This window comes from Perissodus microlepis, chromosome 2, assembly GCF_051167445.1.
Source record: "Perissodus microlepis isolate ML-2025 ecotype Zambia chromosome 2, ASM5116744v1, whole genome shotgun sequence".
NCBI lineage: Eukaryota > Metazoa > Chordata > Actinopteri > Cichliformes > Cichlidae > Perissodus > Perissodus microlepis.
Genome location: NC_140462.1, coordinates 2,757,120 through 2,780,471, shown reverse-complemented (window position 1 = coordinate 2,780,471; position 23,352 = coordinate 2,757,120). Strand labels below are relative to the sequence as shown.

At 38.8% G+C, this 23,352-nt stretch overlaps 1 protein-coding gene across 2 annotated transcripts in view; it reads right to left on the bottom strand.

The window, feature by feature from the left end:
- Positions 1–23,352, bottom strand: part of aff2 (AF4/FMR2 family, member 2) — a 189,934-nt gene that overhangs the window by 82,353 nt on the left and 84,229 nt on the right. For both annotated transcript variants that reach the window (XM_084940141.1, XM_084940148.1), the window contains exons 5-6: positions 4,605–4,649; positions 839–925 (exon numbers count right to left, since the gene is read on the bottom strand). In XM_084940141.1, the coding sequence (XP_084796267.1) occupies positions 839–925; positions 4,605–4,649 (132 nt within the window). The remainder of the gene's footprint in view (positions 1–838; positions 926–4,604; positions 4,650–23,352) is intronic.

The following is a 23,352-nucleotide window of genomic DNA, read 5'->3' as shown; positions in this document are numbered from 1 at the left end:
ATGATGCATTGGGGGTTTTTCCTTCACTCACTATGTGTTAACAGACCTCTCTGCACTGAATCATATCTGTTATTAACCTCTGTCTCTCTTCCACAGCATGTCTTTATCCTGTCTTCCTTCTCTCACCCCAACTGGTCGCAGCAGATGGCCCCGCCCCTCCCTGAGCTTGGTTCTGCTGGAGGTTTCTTCCTGTTAAAAGGGAGTTTTTCCTTCCCACTGTCGCCAAAGTGCTTGCTCATAGGGGGTCATATGATTGTTGGGTTTTTCTCTGTATGTATTATTGTAGGGTCTACCTTACAATACAAAGCACCTTGAGTTTGACTGTTATTGTGATTTGGCGCTGTATAAATAAAATATACAAGTAGTGAAATCTACTGATGGTGCCTGTTTAAATTTTCCTACCTATGTGAATCAAACAGGCAGTATTTAACACAGTAATTTCATTGGCTGTCATTTGTGCCACTGTGCAGAATGAGCCAACAGTAATGTGATTCTATCACAGCATCACTGCTGCAGTAAATTTGTGAATCAGAGCTAATGAGCAGACTGAAGATTTTCAGTGACAGACTGCAGTTAGTGTTACTGCGCCCCTCCAATAAGTGTCACAGTATAAGTAAAGGTTTTTCACGACTGTATCGCATCTTCTTCCACCGCTCGCTGACTCACGCAGTAAAGTGAAAATGATCAAGGCCCAAGAACATGATAACAACTTTGAAGGAAGCATGCATCAGCAGGCGTGTCATTCGGAGAGGATGTACACTATTACGGATTAATGTGAGCCACTTTGATTTTAGTGATGAAAGGTTTTGGGTGTAGTAGAAAGAAAAAGCATACTAACCTTGTTTGGGATGGGAAATTTGGTCTGATCAGCTTTCCCAGGAGTGTGTATGGCTGTTAGTGGAGGAGGCCAGGAATGGGTCATCTCCTGAACACACAAACACATTTTTAAATATATTATTTTAAACAAATATTCATAAGTAGCAGAATTTCTGTCATTATAACCAGCTAAATAAAGGATACACCGCTTGCACTTGTGTTGCCTTTACCTGGTGTCTAATCATGATAAAGTTTAGCCCACTGGAACAAAGGGGTTTGCTTATGCAACATCTTTCGTGCAGTGGAGTGGAGTCAGCATTCAGTCAAGGTTGTGCTGCACCAGCACCCAATCAGGGTGGGTTCAGTATAAGTTTTAGTATAAACTGGAAGGCGCTTAGGGAGTTAGTGACCCACCAGGGATTGGTGCAAATGCAGAGTTGGTGATTTACCAAAATAAAAGCTGACTCCAGTCGGCTGCATTTCAACAGAGCTGCACAAGGCAGCAGCAGAAGCAGCAGCATCCCCTTTCAATTATTCTAATCACACCGTTTTCTCAGCTGAATTCCAATCTCAGTATGTAGAAGCATCAATTAGTTAACAAGATAAACATATGTGCATGAGTGGGTGGGTGTGTTGGAGCTTTATAATCTGTTAGGTACTGGCTGTTTTTATTTCTCACAAACATTGGAAAGGAGGCACATAGAAGGCTGAATATGGAAAATTACCAGATAGATTTTCTTAAAGCTTTGATTCCCTCTTTGACGTCCTTTGTAACCAGCATCACCTGAAAACTGAATTCTTGGTAAATGTGTTTTAATGACCAATAACTTCTTTTTCTGTGACATGTGTTTAAAATGGTTGGTAAAGTCATTAAATCTATTTTTTTACATGCTCATTTCCACTCACACAGCTGCCGTGCAGCAGGTCACGATGTCAAAGGGCCTGAATTTTCCCATCATCCATCTCTTCACCCCCCCTTGGTAGATGAATGCTATTCATCAGATGACACATGAGTCTGGGAGGACGTATGTGTGTGGGTAAGGTTGTGTGTATAACTGAGCTACACATTAATGACGATACTTGAGCATGAGTGTGTGGCTGTGTTTTCCCTCTTTATAATCGTAACGCACTTGGCCTGACGACATATGGTGTGTTGCTAGGTAACCGCTCTCTGACATCATTAACATCATTGAGTCCATCCTTGAAGAGTTCCTGTGCTTTCACAGACAGGACAGCTGTTTTCTCCTGAATTTGTGTTTGCATGTGTCTGTAAATGTGATACTGCAGCCACTGCGCGTGAGTTACTCAGTCTGTCATAGTTAAACGCAAATGGTTTCCCAGTTATTATCAATTTGTCATATTCTCCATTATCTACATCTATTACGCCCCGACACAGGCATGCAAAATGTACATTTATCCACCACCGTGCACTGAAAACACGACCGACCTCGCTCTCTCCTTTCGCTCCTTCTCTGTTTTTTAATAAAGAAGCAGAACAGGGCACGCTGCGTGCTCCGTGTTAGACGGATAATGTGGTGTGCTTCACATCACCAGCTGTTTCTCTCTTTTGCCTTTTTTTCTCTTCCCATCTTTCTGTTAATCTTTCAAGTTATTCTTAAATTCATCTTTCCAAAGAGCCTCTTTTAGATGTTTTCTGGCAAACATTTTCTAATCTGACCTTTTTATTCATCGGTGTAACCAGAGGTTTGCACCTTGGTATAAATCTTTTAAATTTCCATTCATGAAGGCGTCTCTCGATTGTAGACTTTATGCATGTACCTCCTTGATAATATCCCTTTTGTTGTTTTCTGTGGTCTTTCAGGCCTTTTGCTGTCGATGAGCTACTCTGCCCTTCTTTTTAAGAACATATTATATATACACATCTCAATTGATTTTTCCCAAGTTTTCTCTAATTGGTTAACTTTGTTTCTTGTCCAAAAATATGCCAACTGTAAATTACAACAAGCTAGCTAATTTTCTTGGCTTGCATCATTCCAAGTTAAAGCTAGCTAGCTTCTGACTCACAGTACACATGTAGCAATGTAGATATGGTAGGAACAAAGAGGGAAAATGCAGCCATTAAATGTAAAAATGTAATTATCTACATACACATATATCGTCATAATCATGGCTTCTTGATATTAGTTTACTTTTCTAATTGGCTAGGTTTAGGTTAATGTTAAAATCAGATAGCTCAAATATCCGGTCTTTAAGTCTGACGTCATTAGCCGTTTCCGGGTCCAAACTCCGCTTCAGGTCCCAAAGTCAAACGAACACTGGCGCAACACTGAGAGTTACAAACTGTCCAAATTCTTTCATCTGTAATAAAATGATCAGTGTGGCTGCTCTACCAGGTGTAACAATTAAGTTCAACATCCAGATATCCATGAAAACAGAATTTATCAAATTTAACCAAGTTTGAAGTTAGCTCGCTAGTTTCTCCCTAAACATGATGTTCTGACTGAGGAATTTCCGAAAAAATGAAGACGTACAGCTCTGCTATCACTTCCAACATAAATTAAGACAGAAAACTAAACCGCAGTGACGTTTGTAGGGTTACTGAAGTTTGGCTAGCTGGTATATAATGATGTGCTACGTGGTGGCTAGCTACACAGCTATGTTAGCATAATATAAACACATTAGCACTTTTTTCCACTGATAAAAGTTAAGGTGAGGGTTCCCGATGGTTAGGGACAAATGCAATCATTATACAAATCATTTAAACATTTTAATGGCAGGAATAGCCGGTTTTCCTACAGTCCCCTTTTGGCTCATTAATGATGTATCTTTAGATAATGCTTCTTGTTTATAGTGAACTTACCATAAGCTAAAACATTAGCATGGATATCATAGAGCTTGGTGCTCCAGTGGTTCAAACACTGTAAAAAGTTAATACTCCTCAGAAGGATTGACTTTACTGTACAATATCTCTGATGCACACCGTTACCTTGAATTGTGCAAACATCCATGACAACAATGTTCCTGTGACAAACATCTTGTAGCCGTGTCATTACAGAGAGAGAAAAATGAAGTGCAGGCCCCGTGCTCCGATTCACCTCACCTCACATTTTGAACTCCTTGATCTTTCCACTTGACACAGCTAAAAACCACAGACTGAATTCAATAGAGCACCAATATTATCGACAAAGGCATTTCATGCAGCTCACAGCAGCCTATCTGTCACACAGCCTGTTGACCAGCCTATTGATTTGTGGAGGGGAAGGAGAGGGAGGGGGCTGAATGACAGAGAGGAATGAAGAGGGAGGAAGACAGACACTGAGGAAGAAAGAGAGGGCGCACCAAGTGCAAGAGAGGAGAGACGGCGAGAAGTGAAAGCGGTAACTTGACATAAAGAAGTCAAAGACGGTCCTCGTCCTAATCTTCTGACTGGCAGTGAGGGAAGATTAGCGAGGGAAACATTTTTGTTTTGACATCACTCCCAGGAAGAGACAGCAGAGAGAAACTGTGGGAAAATGTATTGCTGTGTGATCATGCAGCTAGAAAGGGGGAAGAAAGAATGGGTAAAGGAGATGATAGGTCTGTGGAAAAGATGTCTGTATGATGTCATCCAAAAAAAAGGACTTGTGTAATCATTGACCTAAGCCAACAGATTGCTTTGTCTTCTCCCTCCCTGCCTTATAGTCCCCTTTCTTTTCCCTGTCCTTCCTTTGCAAAATCAGACTCTGGAGAGGGACCAAGCTCCTTGTGAGCAAACAGAAAACAGCTGATAATCAGTGCAATTACTGTGCATGCGTGTGTGTGTTTGTGTGTGTACCCAAGCAACGTACCCGCAGAATCTCTTCAACACAGCTGGAGTCGTTTGGTAGGCTGACCTGGAGAAAACAAAGGAAGACAGAGAGATTGACTTCAGCACTATTTATAGCGACATTTCATTGCACGGGACACAGCGGGGGTACAGAGGTTTAAGCACCAAAAACAAATAAAGCGGATCCATCCGCAGCGCAATTACGAATCGCCGCGGACTCGCACGGCACATGCTACAATGACACCTGTGGCCGATTTACCATTCAGACTCAACGAGAAGGACTTCTGAAACAATAGCTCACTGATTTCACAAAGATGTAAACAAACAATGCATTCTCATTTCTAGCTGCAATAGATGCTGTTGGGTTTTTTTTAATTGTTTTGATTTTATTGTTAGTTAGCCAATTTAGCTAACATTTTGAAAATAAATAATTTATCCTCACTGGTTAATGCAATATTACTCTTGCAGGGTTATACGTTGCCATGATGTCTCCCCACAACCTTCAGTAATGTACATAATGTTTGTACTGTAGTGAAAATTCTTCGTTATCATTATCCAGTATCGTTTTCACTGCAGCTTCTTCAGCGCTCTGTAAATTGTTAGAAGATGATTATTCTTGGTTGACAAAGTGTAAGAGTGCTCTGATGGATTGATGTTTTCAGCTTATTTGATCAGCAGCAGCTGGCGGCTGCTTTCCCTCAGAAGCAGTAAGGGTCGACTCAGTTTTTCACACGCTGCTTCATTTTTGATTGGCTTTTGTCGACTCAGTAATAATGGTGCTATATGTCACACACTGGTGTTCATGTGACGGTCAAGGAAGTTTTTTTGGTTTTTAAAAAAAATATGTCCTGATATATAAAACTACAGTAACAAAACACCAGAATATAGAAAAACATTGCAAAGGACACAAAAACAACACAGGAGTGTTTTTGGGGAGACAATAACAGGATGGAGCAGCTGTGGAAGTGACAGAAAACTAAACATGCGAAGGACTAACATGGTGCAGGGTAGTGTATGTTTTAATCACATGATTTAAATAACACAGTAGGTGCATGTTTGTTAGCTGTTCAGCTGTTATCGTGTCACTTCTGCAGCTGTTTCCTGTCATTACTGTGAGTAACACTTGTAACATTTTTGTGTGTGTGTTTCTATTTGCTGGTGTTTTCTTAAATTGCAATGTGTTTGACCTCTTAAGACTGCCTGTCGCTCACATGGTGGCTCAGGTCACCTACTAACTGGAAGGTTGGTGGTTTGATCCCAGTCTTCTCCAGTCTCCATGCCAAATATCATTGGGCAAGATGCTGACCCCGTGTTGCTCTTGTGTGAATGAGGCAAGTTGTGTAAAGTGCTTTGAGTGCTCAGATAAGTGTCAGTCTCACAGTGAAAATAAAACCTTAACATCTCCTGTTTTATGAGGTTTCCTCAAATTGGTAAATTCCTAATTTAGTGAATGTTTGAGTCCACTGAATACAAACATCTTGACTCTAAGGCAGAGAGTGGGGTATCGCTGAGTGGATGGTGGATGAGAAGGCAGATGGTGTGACACACTTCCACAGTTCTACTTTTAGAAAACGAGTTTATAAGAACGTGTTTATTTTGTTGTAGGCAGTTATGTGGCCCTGTTCACAGTGAGTGCTTTGTTTTTATACCTTCTTCATTTTAATGTAACTAATACGAGGCATTTAAAATCCATCCTAACTTTCCATTAACAGTGTGACTCTAAAGGGGATTTGGTATGTGGGTGGTTCAGGTGATAAAACCTAAAATCAGGAAACGCATGAATTAAAGAGCTGTTGTCAGATTTCCAGGTGATCATTTGGGTGTTGTCCAAACAGCACTTTTGCTATAGATTTTTAAAGAGCTGTTGACAGCACATGTCTAGCTACCACTGAGTTTTAATATTTGGAAACTCGCCCCAGTGCATAGAATTTATGACTCTTGGCATTCATAAAGTCTAGAGGCCAACCTGTGGGCCAAAACATTATTGTACATATGCACTAGGCTGCAAAAGAGCAAAATGAGACCCCAGAGACAGAAAAGGTTTTGGCTGAAACGCTAGGCAAGATCAAATTTAGACCTTTATCAAAAGCAACATGTTTGAGTCTTGCTGCAGCAGAGGAAACAACACAGAAGGACTCTGAGTACAGCCTTACTTTCTAGCGTGTGAACTGGTATGCAGCTTTGGTATGTATGTAATCAAGCTGGTTAATTATGTTCTTTTTGGTCTTGGATGGAAAAATCAGTAATTAGCGTATTTGGCTAACAAGCTTGCTACTTATGTTTGAAATCAACATTTTTAAACTATTTGTTCTTTTTGTAAGTACATATTTTTGAAAAAAAAAATTAGAGTAGACACCATAAACAGACTTTTTAACTTCCAAGAAGGGCTTTTATGATTGTATACAAATGCCTTCAGTGTCTGGTTATGGTTATTCCACCCACTGTGGTTCAATCGCTTTCAAAACATTCATAATTTTCGGAGCATTCATTTAAAATTCTCTCATTGCAGATGTAATTTTCAATGAGTCTTAATAAAGTCAGAGGCAAACCATTTGTGCACCGTTTGTCTAAAACAATGTGATGCACTGTAGTCGTCCACCCTCCTCGTTATGAGCGACTAACTTGTGCAGAGGGTAGAGAAAAGATGTTTTGAAAAATGAGTTATTTCAGTTTTAAAATTCAGAAACAGCCATTAAATAGCCGTGGTTTGGCCTGCATCGTGTGAACCACGGGGCCATTTTAGCTCCACGATTCACTGGACTGCTTCGAGGTTTGAGGATAAAGAAAGAGGCTGTTTGAGCTTAGACATACGCACACTCTGATTAACCAGTTCAGTGGCTGCGCGCTGCTAATCTATGTTAACATGCGTCCTTGTCAATAAAGTCGTCCTTTGTTAACAGGAGTCATCTGCACTGAGCACTAAAGCAACATTGCAGCAGATGCCTGGGATATCACTGCAGACAGGTCTGGCATTTCAGAACGCTCCTAAAAACCTAAATAAAGTATTCGTGTCAAACCACACACAAATATTTCTGAAGCTAGAAGTCTTTGCTTTTTCAGATAAGCCAGCCCTACTAAGAGGTTTTTTCACTGCTCATTCCAAACAAATTATTATTGTCGCTTTTGGAAAAACACAACTTTGTTTGCTAAAAAAGACACAAGAAAAAAAAAAGTCCACTGCCAAATTATTGCCTCACAAACGGTAATTGAAAAGAAAATCTGTCTGGGTCGGATCTGGGCTCAGATCAGTCCAGCAGACGGGCTCATTAAAGCAGAAAGATGAAGGCAGAAAGACTGAAAAGCTCAGAAACTCTGAGGCAAATTCACTGCAGAGCTCTAACATATTACATCAACATAACCTCTGTTACACACCATTACTAATAGCACTAACACGAAAAGAGGAGCAATTTAGTATAACCGTGATGAGAAGGATGACATCATACTCTGCCTTAAATCACTGACTGTTAAAACAACAAAAGGGACTCTGGGCCGACAGGCTGGTTGAGCTCACCAACGAAGTATCCGTTTATTTGTATGTTTTCTAGACATGAGCTGTTCATCTACATCGACATGTTAATTCAACAGTGAGTCAAGAGGAAACCAGAGTGGGAGGATGAAGATCTGTTTTTCCCCCAACAAAAGTCCAAAGGCCACTTTTTACTAAAAGAAATCTTACAGACTTCTAGAAAATACGAAGCAGATGTGCTACATTTGTATCATGCGATAAAAAGCCAACAGCTGGATTATTTAGCTAATGAAACAACGTCATTACCATCAGAAGGGAAGCACACGAGGTCTTGATTTATTGTAGATTACAAAGTAGACACAAGATTTCACTCACAGTGCAACAAACCTGAAGCATCAACATGTCTTGAAATTCTCCAGGGGCCCGGTAACAAACTAATTATTTGACCCAGGGTGATATCTGGCCTGGAGTTGGACAGCCCTGGTCTAGGCCACACACAGGATGGACGCCTTGCAACTACGTGAAATTGCACTGAAATTTTTTGCATTCTGCAACTGATTGCAAATAGTTGTGACAGCTTTCGATTGCAAGGCCTTTGCACTGGTTACCTGATGGGAGGCAGAAAAATCAAATTTTTAAATGCAGACAAATTGTCAGCATGCGGCACTCAATACGAGTGAGTCTATGCCAATGAGCATAACTCATCTGCCACATGACTCGACTCAACTGGCTGCCAAATGTTTGTATGTTGGTTATGTTCATATAAAAGCAAGGTTGCTGAGGATACTCAATGTTTAATTAACTTTAAACACTGAAAATTTGTTTTTCTAAATATTTTAATATGCAATTTTGTCTTCAATCAGTCCTTAGGGAAATATCTGCTTCTCTAACTTGCAAATGCTCAATTTATGTCCAAATGACAGTTTGTGTTCTTTAGTGAGCTTCAGGTAACGTACAGATGGTTGATTAGAGCTGATTGGCAGGCAAAAGTTGCAAACTGCGATGTGGAAATGAAGCTCATTAGATTTGTGAAAGAGAACCAAGAGAGTAACGTCGAGGGTTTCAAAGTTCAGAAAACGAGCTGGAAAACACTAAAACACTTTGCAGAGACGAGAGGAAAAGCACAGTGACTGATAACTGTCAGCATTAATGACCCCTTTCTTTGGTGTTATTATAAAAATAGTATACTCAGAGTGTAATGCAGTAATGGTAGCACAGGTTGAATTTGTGTAATGACTCAAAAAGAATTGCCAGCAAAAAAAACCCAAAACAAAAAAACTGAAAGAAAACAAAGAAAAAGACAGCTGGTTAAAAGAAAGAAAATCTGATAGTTTAGGAAGAATTGATTTAACCACAGTTTTACTTTGCTGTTCAAGATCAGTGGTGTGTTTAGTGTGACAGTACCTGGCTTCCCATATGGAAAACAAATAGGAAAAACTTATAAAAGACTTGCATAGGCTTTAGCTTGCTTCATATAGTGAATAATATAAGGCTTATATGATTTACTCATGAAAGTGGCCACTTTCTCATTACTTTCATATATTGCTTTAGTAAGTATCCAAAACATGCAAGTTTCATTTATATAATTTTTCAAGGGATCTTATATCTGTTTTCACTATTGTATGCTTTTCATACAAGTTTCACACAAGACAGATGCAAACTTTATAAGATTTATATATATCGTTTCCATATGGGATACTTCTGTATATTCTGCTAATGGTTTCACTGTATTTCACCCTGAAATACACCTCACGAATCATTGTCACTGCTTTGCAATTACACAGTTCAAACTGCTAATCACACATTGTCAACTATAAGGATAGAGCTACATTAACAGCAGTTGTGCTTGGGTTATAAGGTGATATCATTTAATATCATTTAATTAGTCATTTTAGTACTACTCATGGTGGCTGCTGCCATGACAAATTGCGATGTTTGCAGGGGAAATTCTGATTCGGAACTCGGAATTTCCTACTTCCCGTTTGAAATTGGACGCAGCATATAATGTAAATGACAAAGCACAGAAAAATTACAAAACAAAAGACAAGTATACACAGAGGGCACAAACACATAAACAGACACAGGGAACACAGATTTACAACCTTCAGTACGATACTTTCAATTCTGTCTTTACTTAACTGACTATGAAATATTTTCAGTTTTAGTTTTTATCACATATTATTACAATATTGTCATTTAAATAGAAGATATTTGTGTTCTTATATTAGATTTTTTGTCCTATTACTTTATTTTTTTTTCTTATTTAGTTTTGTTATACTTTATGCTTTTAAGTTGCCCGCTGTAACGCTGAAATTTCCCAACTTATGATTTTTTTTTTAACCTTAGCTTACCTTACTGTGTTATAACCCTAAAGTATTATCTTATCTTCAACACAGCACTGAAACAAGAATATCACAAAAAACTGCAACATGTCACTACAATAACTCAAAAACTTCAACAAAACTAGAACAGCAATAAAATACAAACACGAGCCAAAATACAAAAACACATAAAAAACTAAAGGTTTAAACGAGAATCCAAGACATACACAAAACACAACAATGCGATGCCACGTATGCCGGATTTTTTGGACCATAAGTCGCACCGGATTATAAGGCACATTAAGTGAAAAAAACACAGTCAGATAAGTCAAACTTTACTCAACTCATTCTTCTTGCTTCCTCCACTTCCCTACAATTGATTCATTAATGTTGAATTCTCTGGCAGCTGCTCTATTCCCATGTTGTTGCAGTACATTAATGACTAACCTCGTATTGTGGATGGATTATCTCAGTTGACTGAAGTTTGGTCCGTTTACAGCATCCTGCCATGCGATTGCATTTGTCCCTAACCATCGGGAACCCTCACATTAACTTTTATTGAGTGGAAAAAAGTTAGCGTTCATCCTCCAGCTTCACTGTGTTTATGCTATGCTAACATAGCTGTGTCGCTAGCGATCACGCAGCACATCATCATATACCAGCTAGCCCAACTTCAGTAACCCTACAAACGTCACTGCTGTTTAGTTTTCTGTCTTCATTTATGTTGGAAGTGATAGCAGAGCTGTACGTTTGAATTTGTTTCAGAAATCTCTCAGTCAGAACATGCTACATCATGTTTAGGTGGAAGCTAGCGAGCTAACTTCCTGCTAACTTCTAACTCTGTTAAATTTTATGAATCCTGTTTTCATGGATGCCTGGATGTTAAACTTAATTGTTACACCTGGTAAAGCAGCAACGCTGATCATTTTATTACAGATGAAAGAGTTTGTAACTCTCAGTGATGCCGCAGTGTTCGTTTGACTTTGGGACCTGAAAAACGGAGTTTAGGACCCAGATTCCTCCACGAGGCTCCTGACTACGGTAGCCGTAATGCTCCGACAATCCATCAAGCGGTGCGACGTCGTAGCTTACAAAAGTTTTACTAAAACATTTTTGACAGATTTTTGAGCGCCGTGTACCACATAAAATTGGTTTGAGGTCAGTAAGCACAACCAGAATTCATACATAAGACGCACTGTCGATTTTTGAGAAAATTAAAGGATTTTAAGTGCACCTTATAGTGCGGAAAATACGTTACTTAAACTTTAAGCTACTTTCCTAAACAAAGTAACAAACACAAAGTAAGTCGGTGTAAGAGACACGTTTCAGTACCATTTCTGAGAGAAGTGCATCACTTATGCAACAAACAATGCTCCCTTGTGTTATTTTCCCAACACTTCCACACTTGTCACAGCTGATGGATACAAACAAGTGCATTTAAATGTGATTTTCTACAGTGGTCTAAAATACAACTGACAGGCAAAAATGGAAACACTCATATGATTTCAGGCCCGCCCGGTCTGTTTACGTCCGTCTCCATCCATCTCGCTATACATCTGAAAGGAGAGAACCTTTCATCACTTTAACCATCCCTGTCCATCACCATTGTGATGTAGCTCACCGAAGCACAATACTGACACTGCCAGGGTTTGGTGTTTGTTTTGGAGGATGTGCCTCTAAAACAGACGGCGTACTCTGTGTATTATCATAAATATACCAGTTAATCATTTGAAGGAAGTCTATTATGAGTTTACTGAATGGAAACAGGCTTTAATGGATTTTAATGGACAGGTGACTTACTTGTAAATGTGTGCATGTCTGTTTCCCTAATTGATCTTACTGTGAGATCACAGTTGATGTCAAGGACTGAGAGATGGAGGGAACATAAAAGAGAGCTGAAAGATGAGTGAGAGCCACAGAGCAAGTCTGCAGGAAGAGGAAGGACCAAACTCAGAGAGAAAATAGATACAAAGAAAAATGAGAGCGAGAGAGATTCAGGGGGAAAATATAGCCGAGGCAATTACTGAGGCAGAAATCCTTTCTCTCTGAAATAGCTGCTCAGATAGATAGACACACACACACACACAGAATACCCACATCAATCACAAAGGTACATGTGGATACACGAGCACACACACTTACATTACCACACTCACAGTTACTAAAACATCATTATCCATTACTATTATAAATACTGCCTTAATGTAACCAGTTTTTTTTAGACAGAAAAAAATCTGAGCCTGCGAGGTCGTCTCAGATGTTGTCAAAATGTTGTACTCTGAGTCACCAACAGCCCAAAACCTGAACATGTTTCAGCTCACAAGCATAAACATCCAATAGAAAAAGAGATACAAGTAAACAAGATGACATGCTCGAAAAATAATGCAGTTTACAAATCATGTGCGATTGTGCCATACACACTGCGAGCAAAGATCCAGTTACATCCAGTGAAAAAAGTATTTTGTCTAACGTCTACAGTACTGTAGACTCTACTCTTTAGACATTTTACTCAAGAACAGATACATTATCCAGTATATATTACATTAACTTCCCAAAGAATCAACAGAAATGACATATTACTGAAAGCATCGACACCTCCTGCAGGGTGCAAAAGTGACACTGCTCATCCCAAATAAACCAAGAGGAAGAAACCTGAAGTCACACAGACTGACAGGCAGCTCGCTCACCGGACAGCTCGGGTCACGGCATCACCGGCAGTCAGGCCTCTGCTGTGTGCAACAAAGAGCTCAACAAGAAAGAGCTGACAATGAGCATTATTAATTAGTTCCAGCTGGAACTGGGCCTTGTGCGATGTATAATGACAAACATGTAGAAACAGTATCAAATCGAGGAGGCTGTAAGTGGGGCTCGGGGTTAGTAGCTATGCTACATTATTGTTTGTTTTAATGAAAAAGTGCCAAAATACATACACACACCTCCGCTTCACTTCCTGATGTATTAGGGGAAATCCCTGCTCTCTTGTGTTCCCACTGCTACCAAATACTCACGGATTAAATTTTCCCAGCCTCTTATCCCTCCATTATTCCTTATAAGATCGCTCTCTTCACAGTCTGATCACCCGGTGGATTTAATACCAGTTTATGCTCTATTTTGACTGAATGCTAATACAGGAAAAACACAATCATCCCATATACTGTAAATAAAAGATGGAAATAATCAAAACCCCTTGAGGCAGACGACCACACTGATCTAACAGACTTTTCATGACTAGCTCCTGGTCCACTCTATTTTTGCATAAAGTTTGGACAGGTTGTTCAGTTCCTGTTCGTTTTAGTCTTTTACCAGTGACAGCACCGAGTTCAACATGGACACGGGACGATAGCACAACAACACCCTGGCTATCAAATATCAACATGCCACAAACACTCACTTTCTGTCAGCATCTTTAAATTAAAAAAAAAAACCCAAAATATTACATGAATTATGGCCCAATACTTCATTCTGATCTGCTGAATGGCTGCTTATTACATTCATTTGTCACATTAGCGAGGAGCCCATTTACACTCCACAAGCAGTCACCTATAAAATTACACAACAAACACATTTAGTGTGATTCCATTCAAATGATTTTCTTTTTATATGCCTGTCTTTTCATGTTTCAAATCCACCAGAGTGTCTTGTTTCTTTTATATTGGAATTAAAAATCATTAAGAGGTAATTACAGTAATGTGTTTAAGACTGAACAAACAGGCTTCCCTCTCTGCATTAGTGTGTGTGAGCGTGAGAGAGATGAATGACTCAGTGTATGCATGTGGGAAGACAAATTATGAATTAATAAAAAACACCCCAAAACACACACAGTCTATTCATATTTACAATAACAGAGAGACAGTATCATTTGACTTGGAGATTGGCAGAAACAGAAGATGAAAGAGAAAAAAGAAGAAAGGCTAACGAGGAGAGAAGAGAGAGACGAAGTCAAACAGAATCAAATTTGGAGCCTGATTAATGTAAACACGGTTTCCTGCACTGCCCTCAGAGGGCTATTAACACATCACCGCATATTTCTGCTTTATTTCTGAACTGTTTTCTCAGGATATTTTCTCGGAAAGACGAGAAAGAGGCTCTCTACGTTGGCTAAATTACACAAAGTATCTCGCTTCATCCCTTGAGGCGGCTCTACGAGGCCAGAAATGTGCCACGGAGGGAAAACTATCGCACTGCTGTCATGAAAAATGCCAAAGTCAAATGAAAGCTGTCTATCATCCAGTCGACGCGATTGAACTTCTGAGTCGTGTACAGTTCAGGCTGAGGTCCAACAGGGTTTGGAAAATCTTCAAGGATTTTCTTTTTTTGGTCCGTGGGCTTCTCGTTTATTCAGTTTCATCTGCTCCTTTTATCATCCATATTTCAGCTGTTTACAGAGCTGGAGTGACCGCCGTCGCTGGGATTACCAGCATGCTAGATAGATCACAAGCACTTCCCTCAGAGGAGACATGTATGTGTGTGTGTGTTTTGGTTTGTTCAACAGTTGTGTGCGAGTGATTCACTGAAACGTGTACATGTTTATGTATGAGTCAGCCTGCCTAATAATCCGAGGATCGGTGAAGTAGGTCTTTCACATCATGTGTCCTCTTTGCACATTTATACCTACTTCACCTCTCATATAAGAAAACAGGGGATTTTTTGGGTGTTGCAGTGTCTGGTATTCTCATAAAAACAGATATTTTTATCGGCTGCACAAAATGTCCTGTTCTGCTGCTGCAGCGTTTTCCGCTGTCCCAGAAATACAGCCATTACTGCCTCGTGTTGTGCTATCAGCCTCCTTGAGGCCATATCCTGGTAACGCTGTAATTGCGGGGAACATACTGAGCGTACAGATGGACAAAGAAGATTTTGCTAAGAAAAAATGGTTTGAAGTTTCTATAAATGCTTTTTCTTCATTACAACTGTCATTATTTCAGTCCGGTGCAAACCATATCAATTTAAGCTGCCATTGCAAATTATTACAACCACTTTTCAAGCCAGCAGGGGGTGATACTCAAAGCCAGAGCTGGAACAATGCAAGAGTTTCAAGGCCAATGCAGACATTCATAACTACAGGAGAAAAAAAAAAAATTAAAAGTAAAGAAATAATGTGTATTTTGATTCATCACATTTGGCCGAGGTTCAGACTACACACACGTTTGTTGTATGATTGTCTAACAATTTAACACGTACAGCAACAGATTAGAGTTATTCAGAAATAAAAACATTTCGATTGATGTACATGATTAATTTACATATATACTTACAAAATAGGAAGTACACAAATTAAAAAATATAGTAGACATAATATATGCTATAATAAATATTATAATGTAATGCTTTGTTTCTGGTTTTCCCACTAGGACATTCAATTACTCCATTAAACATTCCCAAAATTGTGTCTTTTCCCACTGCATCACTGAAAAATCTACAATCTCTTATTAGATGCTCAGTCTAAGCCGGGCATCTTTGTTTAGACCTCAGCAGTCCCCTATTTTTCATTTCAAACGTTTAACTACCAGATACACAAAGTATCTGACTTCTCTGGAAAGTGTCCTCTCCTAGTGATGCCTAAAATACTACTAAATTCAGAGTTTTTGTCCAAGAAATTCTTATATTATTGCCTTGTCCAAGTTTTTTCCTCTGGAATGGCCCTAATATACGAACATAAACGACTTAATGTGAACTACAATCAAGCATTAAATGTCCATAAATTATGCACCACTTACACCTGTTAGTTAAGCCCAGATACTAATGAATTTCATATTAACGGTTTAGTATTTCCCAGTATTTCAACAGTTAGTAACCAGCTTATTGTAAGGTAGACTATGTCAGCTGCTTCTAAGTTATTGCATTAACCAGTGGAGCAGTAAATGGTAGCTGGTTACCTTGTTTTCTGCAGACCACTGACAAAGATCATTTAACACTTAATCCGTGACAGTAAGTAAACTGTGTTTATGATTAAAAGCAAGGAGATTTTTCTCTGGAGACAGATTTAAAAGACAGTAGTAATGCAGCAAATCAATATTTGGAACTCATTAATCAATAACTGTGACTCAGGACCTTAAGTTGGAAAAATCAAGTGTTAAAGTTAGCATGTTCCAGCTAAGGAGCCATAGGTTGTGAAAATAATTACGCTAGGTTAACAAAAATTAAACTTAATTCATTTGGATGCAGCTTCCCATATGGAAAAGAAATAGAAAAAATGCATCAGATTTGACTTGCTTCATATAGAGGATCACATAAGGCTTATGTGATTTACTCATGAAAGTGGCCACTTTCTCATTACTTTCATATATTGTTTTAGTAAGTATCCAAAACATACAAGTTTCATTTATATAATTTTTCAAGGGATCTTATATCTGTTTTCACTCTTGTGTGCTTTTCATACAAGTTTCACACAAGACAGATACAAACTTTATAAGATTTATAAATATCTTTTACCCTGGGAAGGATAAGTGGAAGCGAATGGATGGATGGGTGGATATATATCCTTTCCATATGGGCAGGGCTATCCCCATATTAGATTTTCACTTCATCATCCATCTGTTTTCTTAAGTACAAATCAGGTTAAAAGCCAGGCTGGAATTATCTCAGCTGTTATGGGTCAACAGGCAGGGTATACCCCACCACAGACACAGAGGCACAGGCTGGTGTCTTATCTAGCAATCAATTGTTCAGTTATCGTTCAGCCGCTCCTTATTTCTCTATATTTTTCTTCCAAATAGACACTTTTTGTAATTTCACGTGGGGAATTCTGAAGATCTTTCAAAGGTTTTTTGACACTAGCTTCATTTTCAGTCCAGTCCTTGTACCTGATCTTTTTAGAGGAAAGGTTCTTTTTGTCTGTTAAACCACTTCACACTGACCTGAGTCATCCAGGCACAAAGATGGACCTAATACAAGGGGTGAATCTGAGTTGTGCCTACACATAACAGACAACTTGGTAAAGAACCAACATTAAATGGTATCATCAGGCAATTTGTTACTAGCAGCCTTTTATAAAAACACATCGTTTGTTCTCAGTTCTTAGGCTGAATATAAGAAAAACACCAGAGATCCAGTTTGACAGGCATAAAAATGTATTATAAGTGATTCCCAAAGTCTTTTGGTCCTTGGCAGATCTACAAAACTACCTACAGCAGATCAACAGGATCTGAAAGTCATGTCATTCAGCCAGTGGTGTTCAGGTGGTCTCGTCAAAGCTGAGGGAATTCAGAAATGTGGAGATAAAGCAAAGACCAAATACTCATTTTCAAGCTTTGCCTTACTGTATTTCCACGTTTGCATGTTTTCCCAGTGAGACATGAAGACATTTGAACAGTATAATATTTTAAATGAAATTGAAAAGAGCTGAAAGCTGATGGAAGCTCAAGTTAATTCAGAAACAAAATAAGGAGTTCGCTTGATTAAAACTACATCTGTTCACTAATCCTAAAAATAGATTGTAAATATAAGGTGATATTTTATAATATTCTTACCACAAAAAATCCATTTTTTGACAGAAAACTCACATTTTCACAGCAGACACTGTGAATGGAAACTGCTGTAAAAGCATCTCTGTAATTACTGACATTAATGAGCGCTGCATTTCGTGTACGTGATTCTGTTAGCCTAGTGTCAGGCGTGCTTAGTTTACTGGCAAACATGTGCAGAGCAGAGCCATCGTAATTATTATCCCTGCGCCTTTTTCGTTTAAACTATTAAATGAGAAGAATAAACCAGCTGACCACTGTGTTATGCTATTGATTTGGATTTTCTACACTGCACATCCATCATGCTGCTTCCATTCCTGTGTTGAAGTCTACCACACTAACTGCCTCTTATCAGCTGGCACCACTATGACGTCCCAGAGTTTCACCGTCACGCTGGAGCCCACTAAGGTTACATTAAACTGCTGTGCACATACATACACTCGTACCTCCACCATGTGTCTCTCAGCTCTTTTCATTTGTTTTTCTTTAGCTCGCTCTCTGCGTCCTCCTCTTCCTCTCAGCCATCTCTCTCTCCCACCAAGCTGTGGAGAGGCTGATAAGGAGTTGATTTACCGTCCAATTAAATGTCGTCATTGAAACATTGCTTCAAATAAGCCTGACGTTTTCACGTGCGCTAATTGGCCTTCCACTAACATGTTCACGTGTTGGATATGTGTGAGCTTCTGAGTGCTGTGTGTGCGTTTGGTCCTTCTGTGTGCCCCGTGCAGTGTTTAGACAAGGAAACTCAGGCTGTAGCTGTTCCTCACTTTAAAGAGGGTCATTTTAAGTTCAGACTACGGAGTATGACAGGATGGTTTAGTCTCTCTGTTGTTAACAGCTGAGTCAAGTAGTGATTAAAAATGAATGACAAATTTCTCTTTGAATAATTTTAGCAAGGCACAAAAAATGTCTAAATGCACAAAACAGTTAATTCGAGTCTGACTGTTTTATCAGCTTATATTAGTTATTAGTTATCAGATATATTAGCACTGGCATTTAATAACAGCCACTAAGTGACAAACACAGTTCAGCCATATTATGTTTCAAGGGTCATCGTTTTCTATCCGGTCTTTAAGTCTGATGTCATTAGCCGTGTCTGGGCCCAAACTCCGCTTCAGGTGCCAAAGTCAAACGAACACTGCGGCATCACTGAGAGTTAAAAAACTGTCTAAATTCTTTCAGCTGTAATAAAATGACCAATGTTGCTGCTCGACCAGGTGTAACAACTGAGTTTAACATCCAGGCATCCATGAAAACGTAATTTATGAAATTTAACTCAGTTAGAAGTTAGCAGGAAGTTAGCTCGCTAGTTTCCATCTAAATACAATATATCAAGTTCTGACTGAGAGATTTCTGAAACAAATTAAGTCGTACAGCTCTGTCATCTTCATAAATGAAGACAGAAAACTAAACAGCAGTGACGTTTGTAGGGTTACTGAAGTCTAGCTGATATATAACGATGTGCTACGTGATCGCTAGCGACACAGCTACGTTAGCATAATATAAACGGGGAAGCTGGAGGATGAACGCTAACTTTTTTCCACTCGATAAACGTCAACGTGAGGGTTCTCGATGGTCAGGGACAAATGCAATCGCATGGCAGGATGCTGTAAACGGATTCGCAGGATTCGTCACGTCATCACTTAAAGACCGGATAAACACTATAAAACACAACAAAGTTTTGCACCGTTTTAGTAACACTGAAATTTTAAGACAATTTCCTAACCAACAAAACTTTTCCATTTGGGAATAATGGGAGACATTTTTAATTCCAGACACTCTCTACGTTTTTTTTCTCTCATTCTCTGATTTTCTGACTGTCATCATGGTCAGGAGAAACCACATCCTTCAGACAATCTCTGCTGAGAGCTTTTTACAACACAGTGTCAAGCAGATTTGTGTTATTATCATTTGAACTGAAGTAGATGCATGTTTGTGCTGCAGGGAGAAAATCTGCATCATTCCAAACATCAGCTGCAGTTTTACTCATTCTGTTAACAGTATGTCATTATTTGCTGTCAATTCAACATCAAACAGCTGCTAATATTGTTAGCAACTAGCTGGTGCCAAGCCAAATACCCAGCTAGCAGCTAAGAAGCTACATGATCAGAAACTACAAATAAAAAATAAAGATAAAAAGAGTTAATATGACAATTACTTATGCTTATTGCTTATTTATTTGTTGAATAGTTAAAACACAACATGACTTTTATAAATGGAATTGTTGCTTGGTTTCTAAAAACAGGTCGATATCAGTATAATATTATAATAGTTGATGCTTCTTGTCCATTGGTCTGTTTATCGGTTCTTCTAAAGAATGGTTACGTTTGCTTCTAACTAAAGTATTTGATGTGTATACACACATATCATTTAATAAGTCCACCTTTCTTTTTTTTTCGAACATAAAAAAGAGGTTTTATAGAATTTTAATAAATCCATGGCAAAGTGCTCTCAAAACTCATTTATCAAACATTTAACACCGACTTGGCTATTAAAGGGGGAGAGAGAGGAAGAGAGGAGAATAGATTGAAGAAGAGGAGCTATGATCAATGCCAGTGGACCATATAATTGCACCAGGAGTGGGTTAGCTGAAAACATTAGCCTTGTTTTCTGATGGATCACATCCTGGAGCCGGCTAGCCAAGCTAAACGCTTCAATCTGTATTAGTACAACCCAGAGTCATCCATCTTAAGGAGCCGCGCCACTGAAATTAGCCCAAGTTTTCTGCAGTTGATGAGCTGCTAGCAAAAAAACGCTCTAATGCCATTTTGGAAGAAAGAATAACAGATGGTTGTTATTAACTTTTTTTAAATACTTAGAATCTAGCCTCTTTTTTTTTATTCTTGACCTTTTTCAAGAAAATTACACCAAGTTGTTCAATATCGTGTAGTCTCATCAGATACATGTGTCTCCTCCTGGGATCTTTTCACATCAGCTCCTCAGCAGCAACAATCACAGGCAGTAACCTTCTACTGAATCACCTGTTGTACCATCACACGCGTTCAAATACTGCTTTTTCCTCAGCAGGAGATTGTGCTACTGCATAACTGGTCACTTGGTGTGTCAGTGGTCTTACTGACTTCCTGTTCTTCGTCGTCACATACTCTTCCTCTGTGTTGTGGCTTTGCATTTATTGACTTTGATTTGCATGTGCTTTAAGGCCCTACACTCTCACACAGGTGTTTTTAATTATTCTTATTGATCAGACTGATCAGAGTATTACTGATCAGAGTATTACTGGCAGTGATGGGATTTATCCCACACTGTGATGCAACAACTGAATAGTGCTTTTCTCCACTCTCTCCCTCCTTTCCACTCTACTTTCTATTAAACTGTAAATAAAGGCTAGAAAACATCAGAATTTATTAAAATATTTTTAAGAAAAGACATTGTAAGCATGACAAAGATGCCAGCCTGCCTTAGATGGGGGTATCCTGCGGATGTGAAGGGTCTGGCCATGGGATCTCTCCCTTCTGTGACATATTCTTAGTGGCTTCCCATTACTCCTAACTGTTATCCTTCTTCTTTTTTAATTCCCTTACAACAAGACCAATAGTGGGACTTTATAAAACGATATTTTATGCAAAATTACACCCCCATAGTCATTTTTTAAAAAGTCCACGCAATCCTATACCTTTGACAGTCAGCTACAAAGTGCACTCCCAGGAAAAATACAAACTACACGTTAACACCTACAACTGTCAAAGTCTTGTCAATGGTTTTGCTTCATTTTGTAATTTTTCATATCTTATTTCTCTTTGATTTTTCAGTCTTCACAGTATGTGTAAAGAGGGAGAAAATGTAGTTGTACATGCCCACAGAGAAGAGCAGAGGTGTATTTGATGCCAGACTTAAGACCTGTGTAGGTGGAGTCACTGAACCGCTGTTTTTACAAAGTTTGATAAATGTCAAGCTCTTGGAATTCAGCAGACATGGAAATGACTCCTCTGTTAGCTTACCATGTAGCTTAACTTTTAAGCTAACACGGCTTAAAACAGGGTCTGAACACGAGTGCTCGAATCTGGCTAACTGTTTTAGAGAAATGTGGAGGCTGGAAAATCATCTCTGGTGATTTGGTTTTGTTTAGCTAAAATATAACAAACTACATTGCAGAAATCTAATTTAATGGCAACCACAGGGAACAAATACGCAGTCCAAACACTTTGTCTTTCATCTGCCCCAGCGAGTGTCAACATATGCATGTAACAAATACAAAGAATTCCCTGTCACACTGAGTATTTGTTCCATACTGTTTACAGCACAGTTGTTACACTTTTGCATTTTGCTATTAGGTCTTTGTCTTTTTTGGGTGGAGTGGGCGGAGTTTGTTTAGTTTGTTTTGAATTCCATGTATTTGGCAGTAACTTTGCTCATTTCAGTTCAACTTTCATTGCTTGAGAATGTGCAGTTTCCGTTCAGGTTATATTGTTTTCAGTATTAGTTTGTTATTCAATTTAATTCTATTTTATTTATACGGCGCCAAATCACAAGAACAGTCGCCTCAAGTTGCTTATATGAGGGTATTTTGTCAGAGGAAAAAAAAGAGAAGTTATAACACAAACGCAACACTTTGTGGAAAGAGTTAACACACAATCAGGTAGACATTCTAATTCTTAATGAACATTTACTTTAAATCCTCATCAGATTATGGTGGTTATGGTGTCAAAGGTAACCAAACTGACCATAACTAAAAATAAGAACGTTTCTTTTTTCCCTGTTTTTCTTTTATTCCCTAAGTAGACATTAATATTTTAGTTAACATTTTTGTTTGACTCGTAGTTTGTTTGTTTTAATAAACTACAATTATCTTGGTTTAGAATTCACTTGTCTTTGTATTTAATAAGCACAGCTGTGACACCAGGGGTGCAGTGGGTACCACAATGTCACAAATAGGCCCGCTCATAATGAAGTTCTGTATTGCTCATCCCCGTCGGGGCTAAGTCGCTGTTTGTCACTGTAGTTTGGTTAAAGATAAAAATCACGTGTAAGGATCCCTTTTGATTTTCTGTGAATGTGTTCATTTGAAAATACAGTATGTTACGTTACATGTGGACACCACTAACAGTAAATTGAAATGTAAAAATTAAGTAGGTTTCAAAGTGATTGAAAAGTGATAAAGTTAAACACAGAAAATTACTAATAAAATAATTACTCCTAGCTACCCCTGCCAATCTGTAGAGTGTAGCCCACCCCTCGCCTTATGGTAGCTGGGGTAGGCTCCAGTGCCCCCATGACCCTGATAAGGATAAGCAGATGCATGGATGGATAATTACTGCTAATAAAATGCAGAAATGAAGTTGATGTGAATTTAATGGTAACATAAAAGATAGTTTAAAGCAGTCTTGCATAATTTGAAAAAAACACATCTTTTGAAAGTCCTTGATAAACCTGGGGCAGTTTGATTCAGTGTGTGTAATGTTAAACTATAAAAAATCAAAGATGAGATTAACTTGAGGCGTTTCTTTTCCAAAAAGTTACAATCTGAACTTGTCAGTTGCGTTCTTTTTCTTTTGGCTCCTC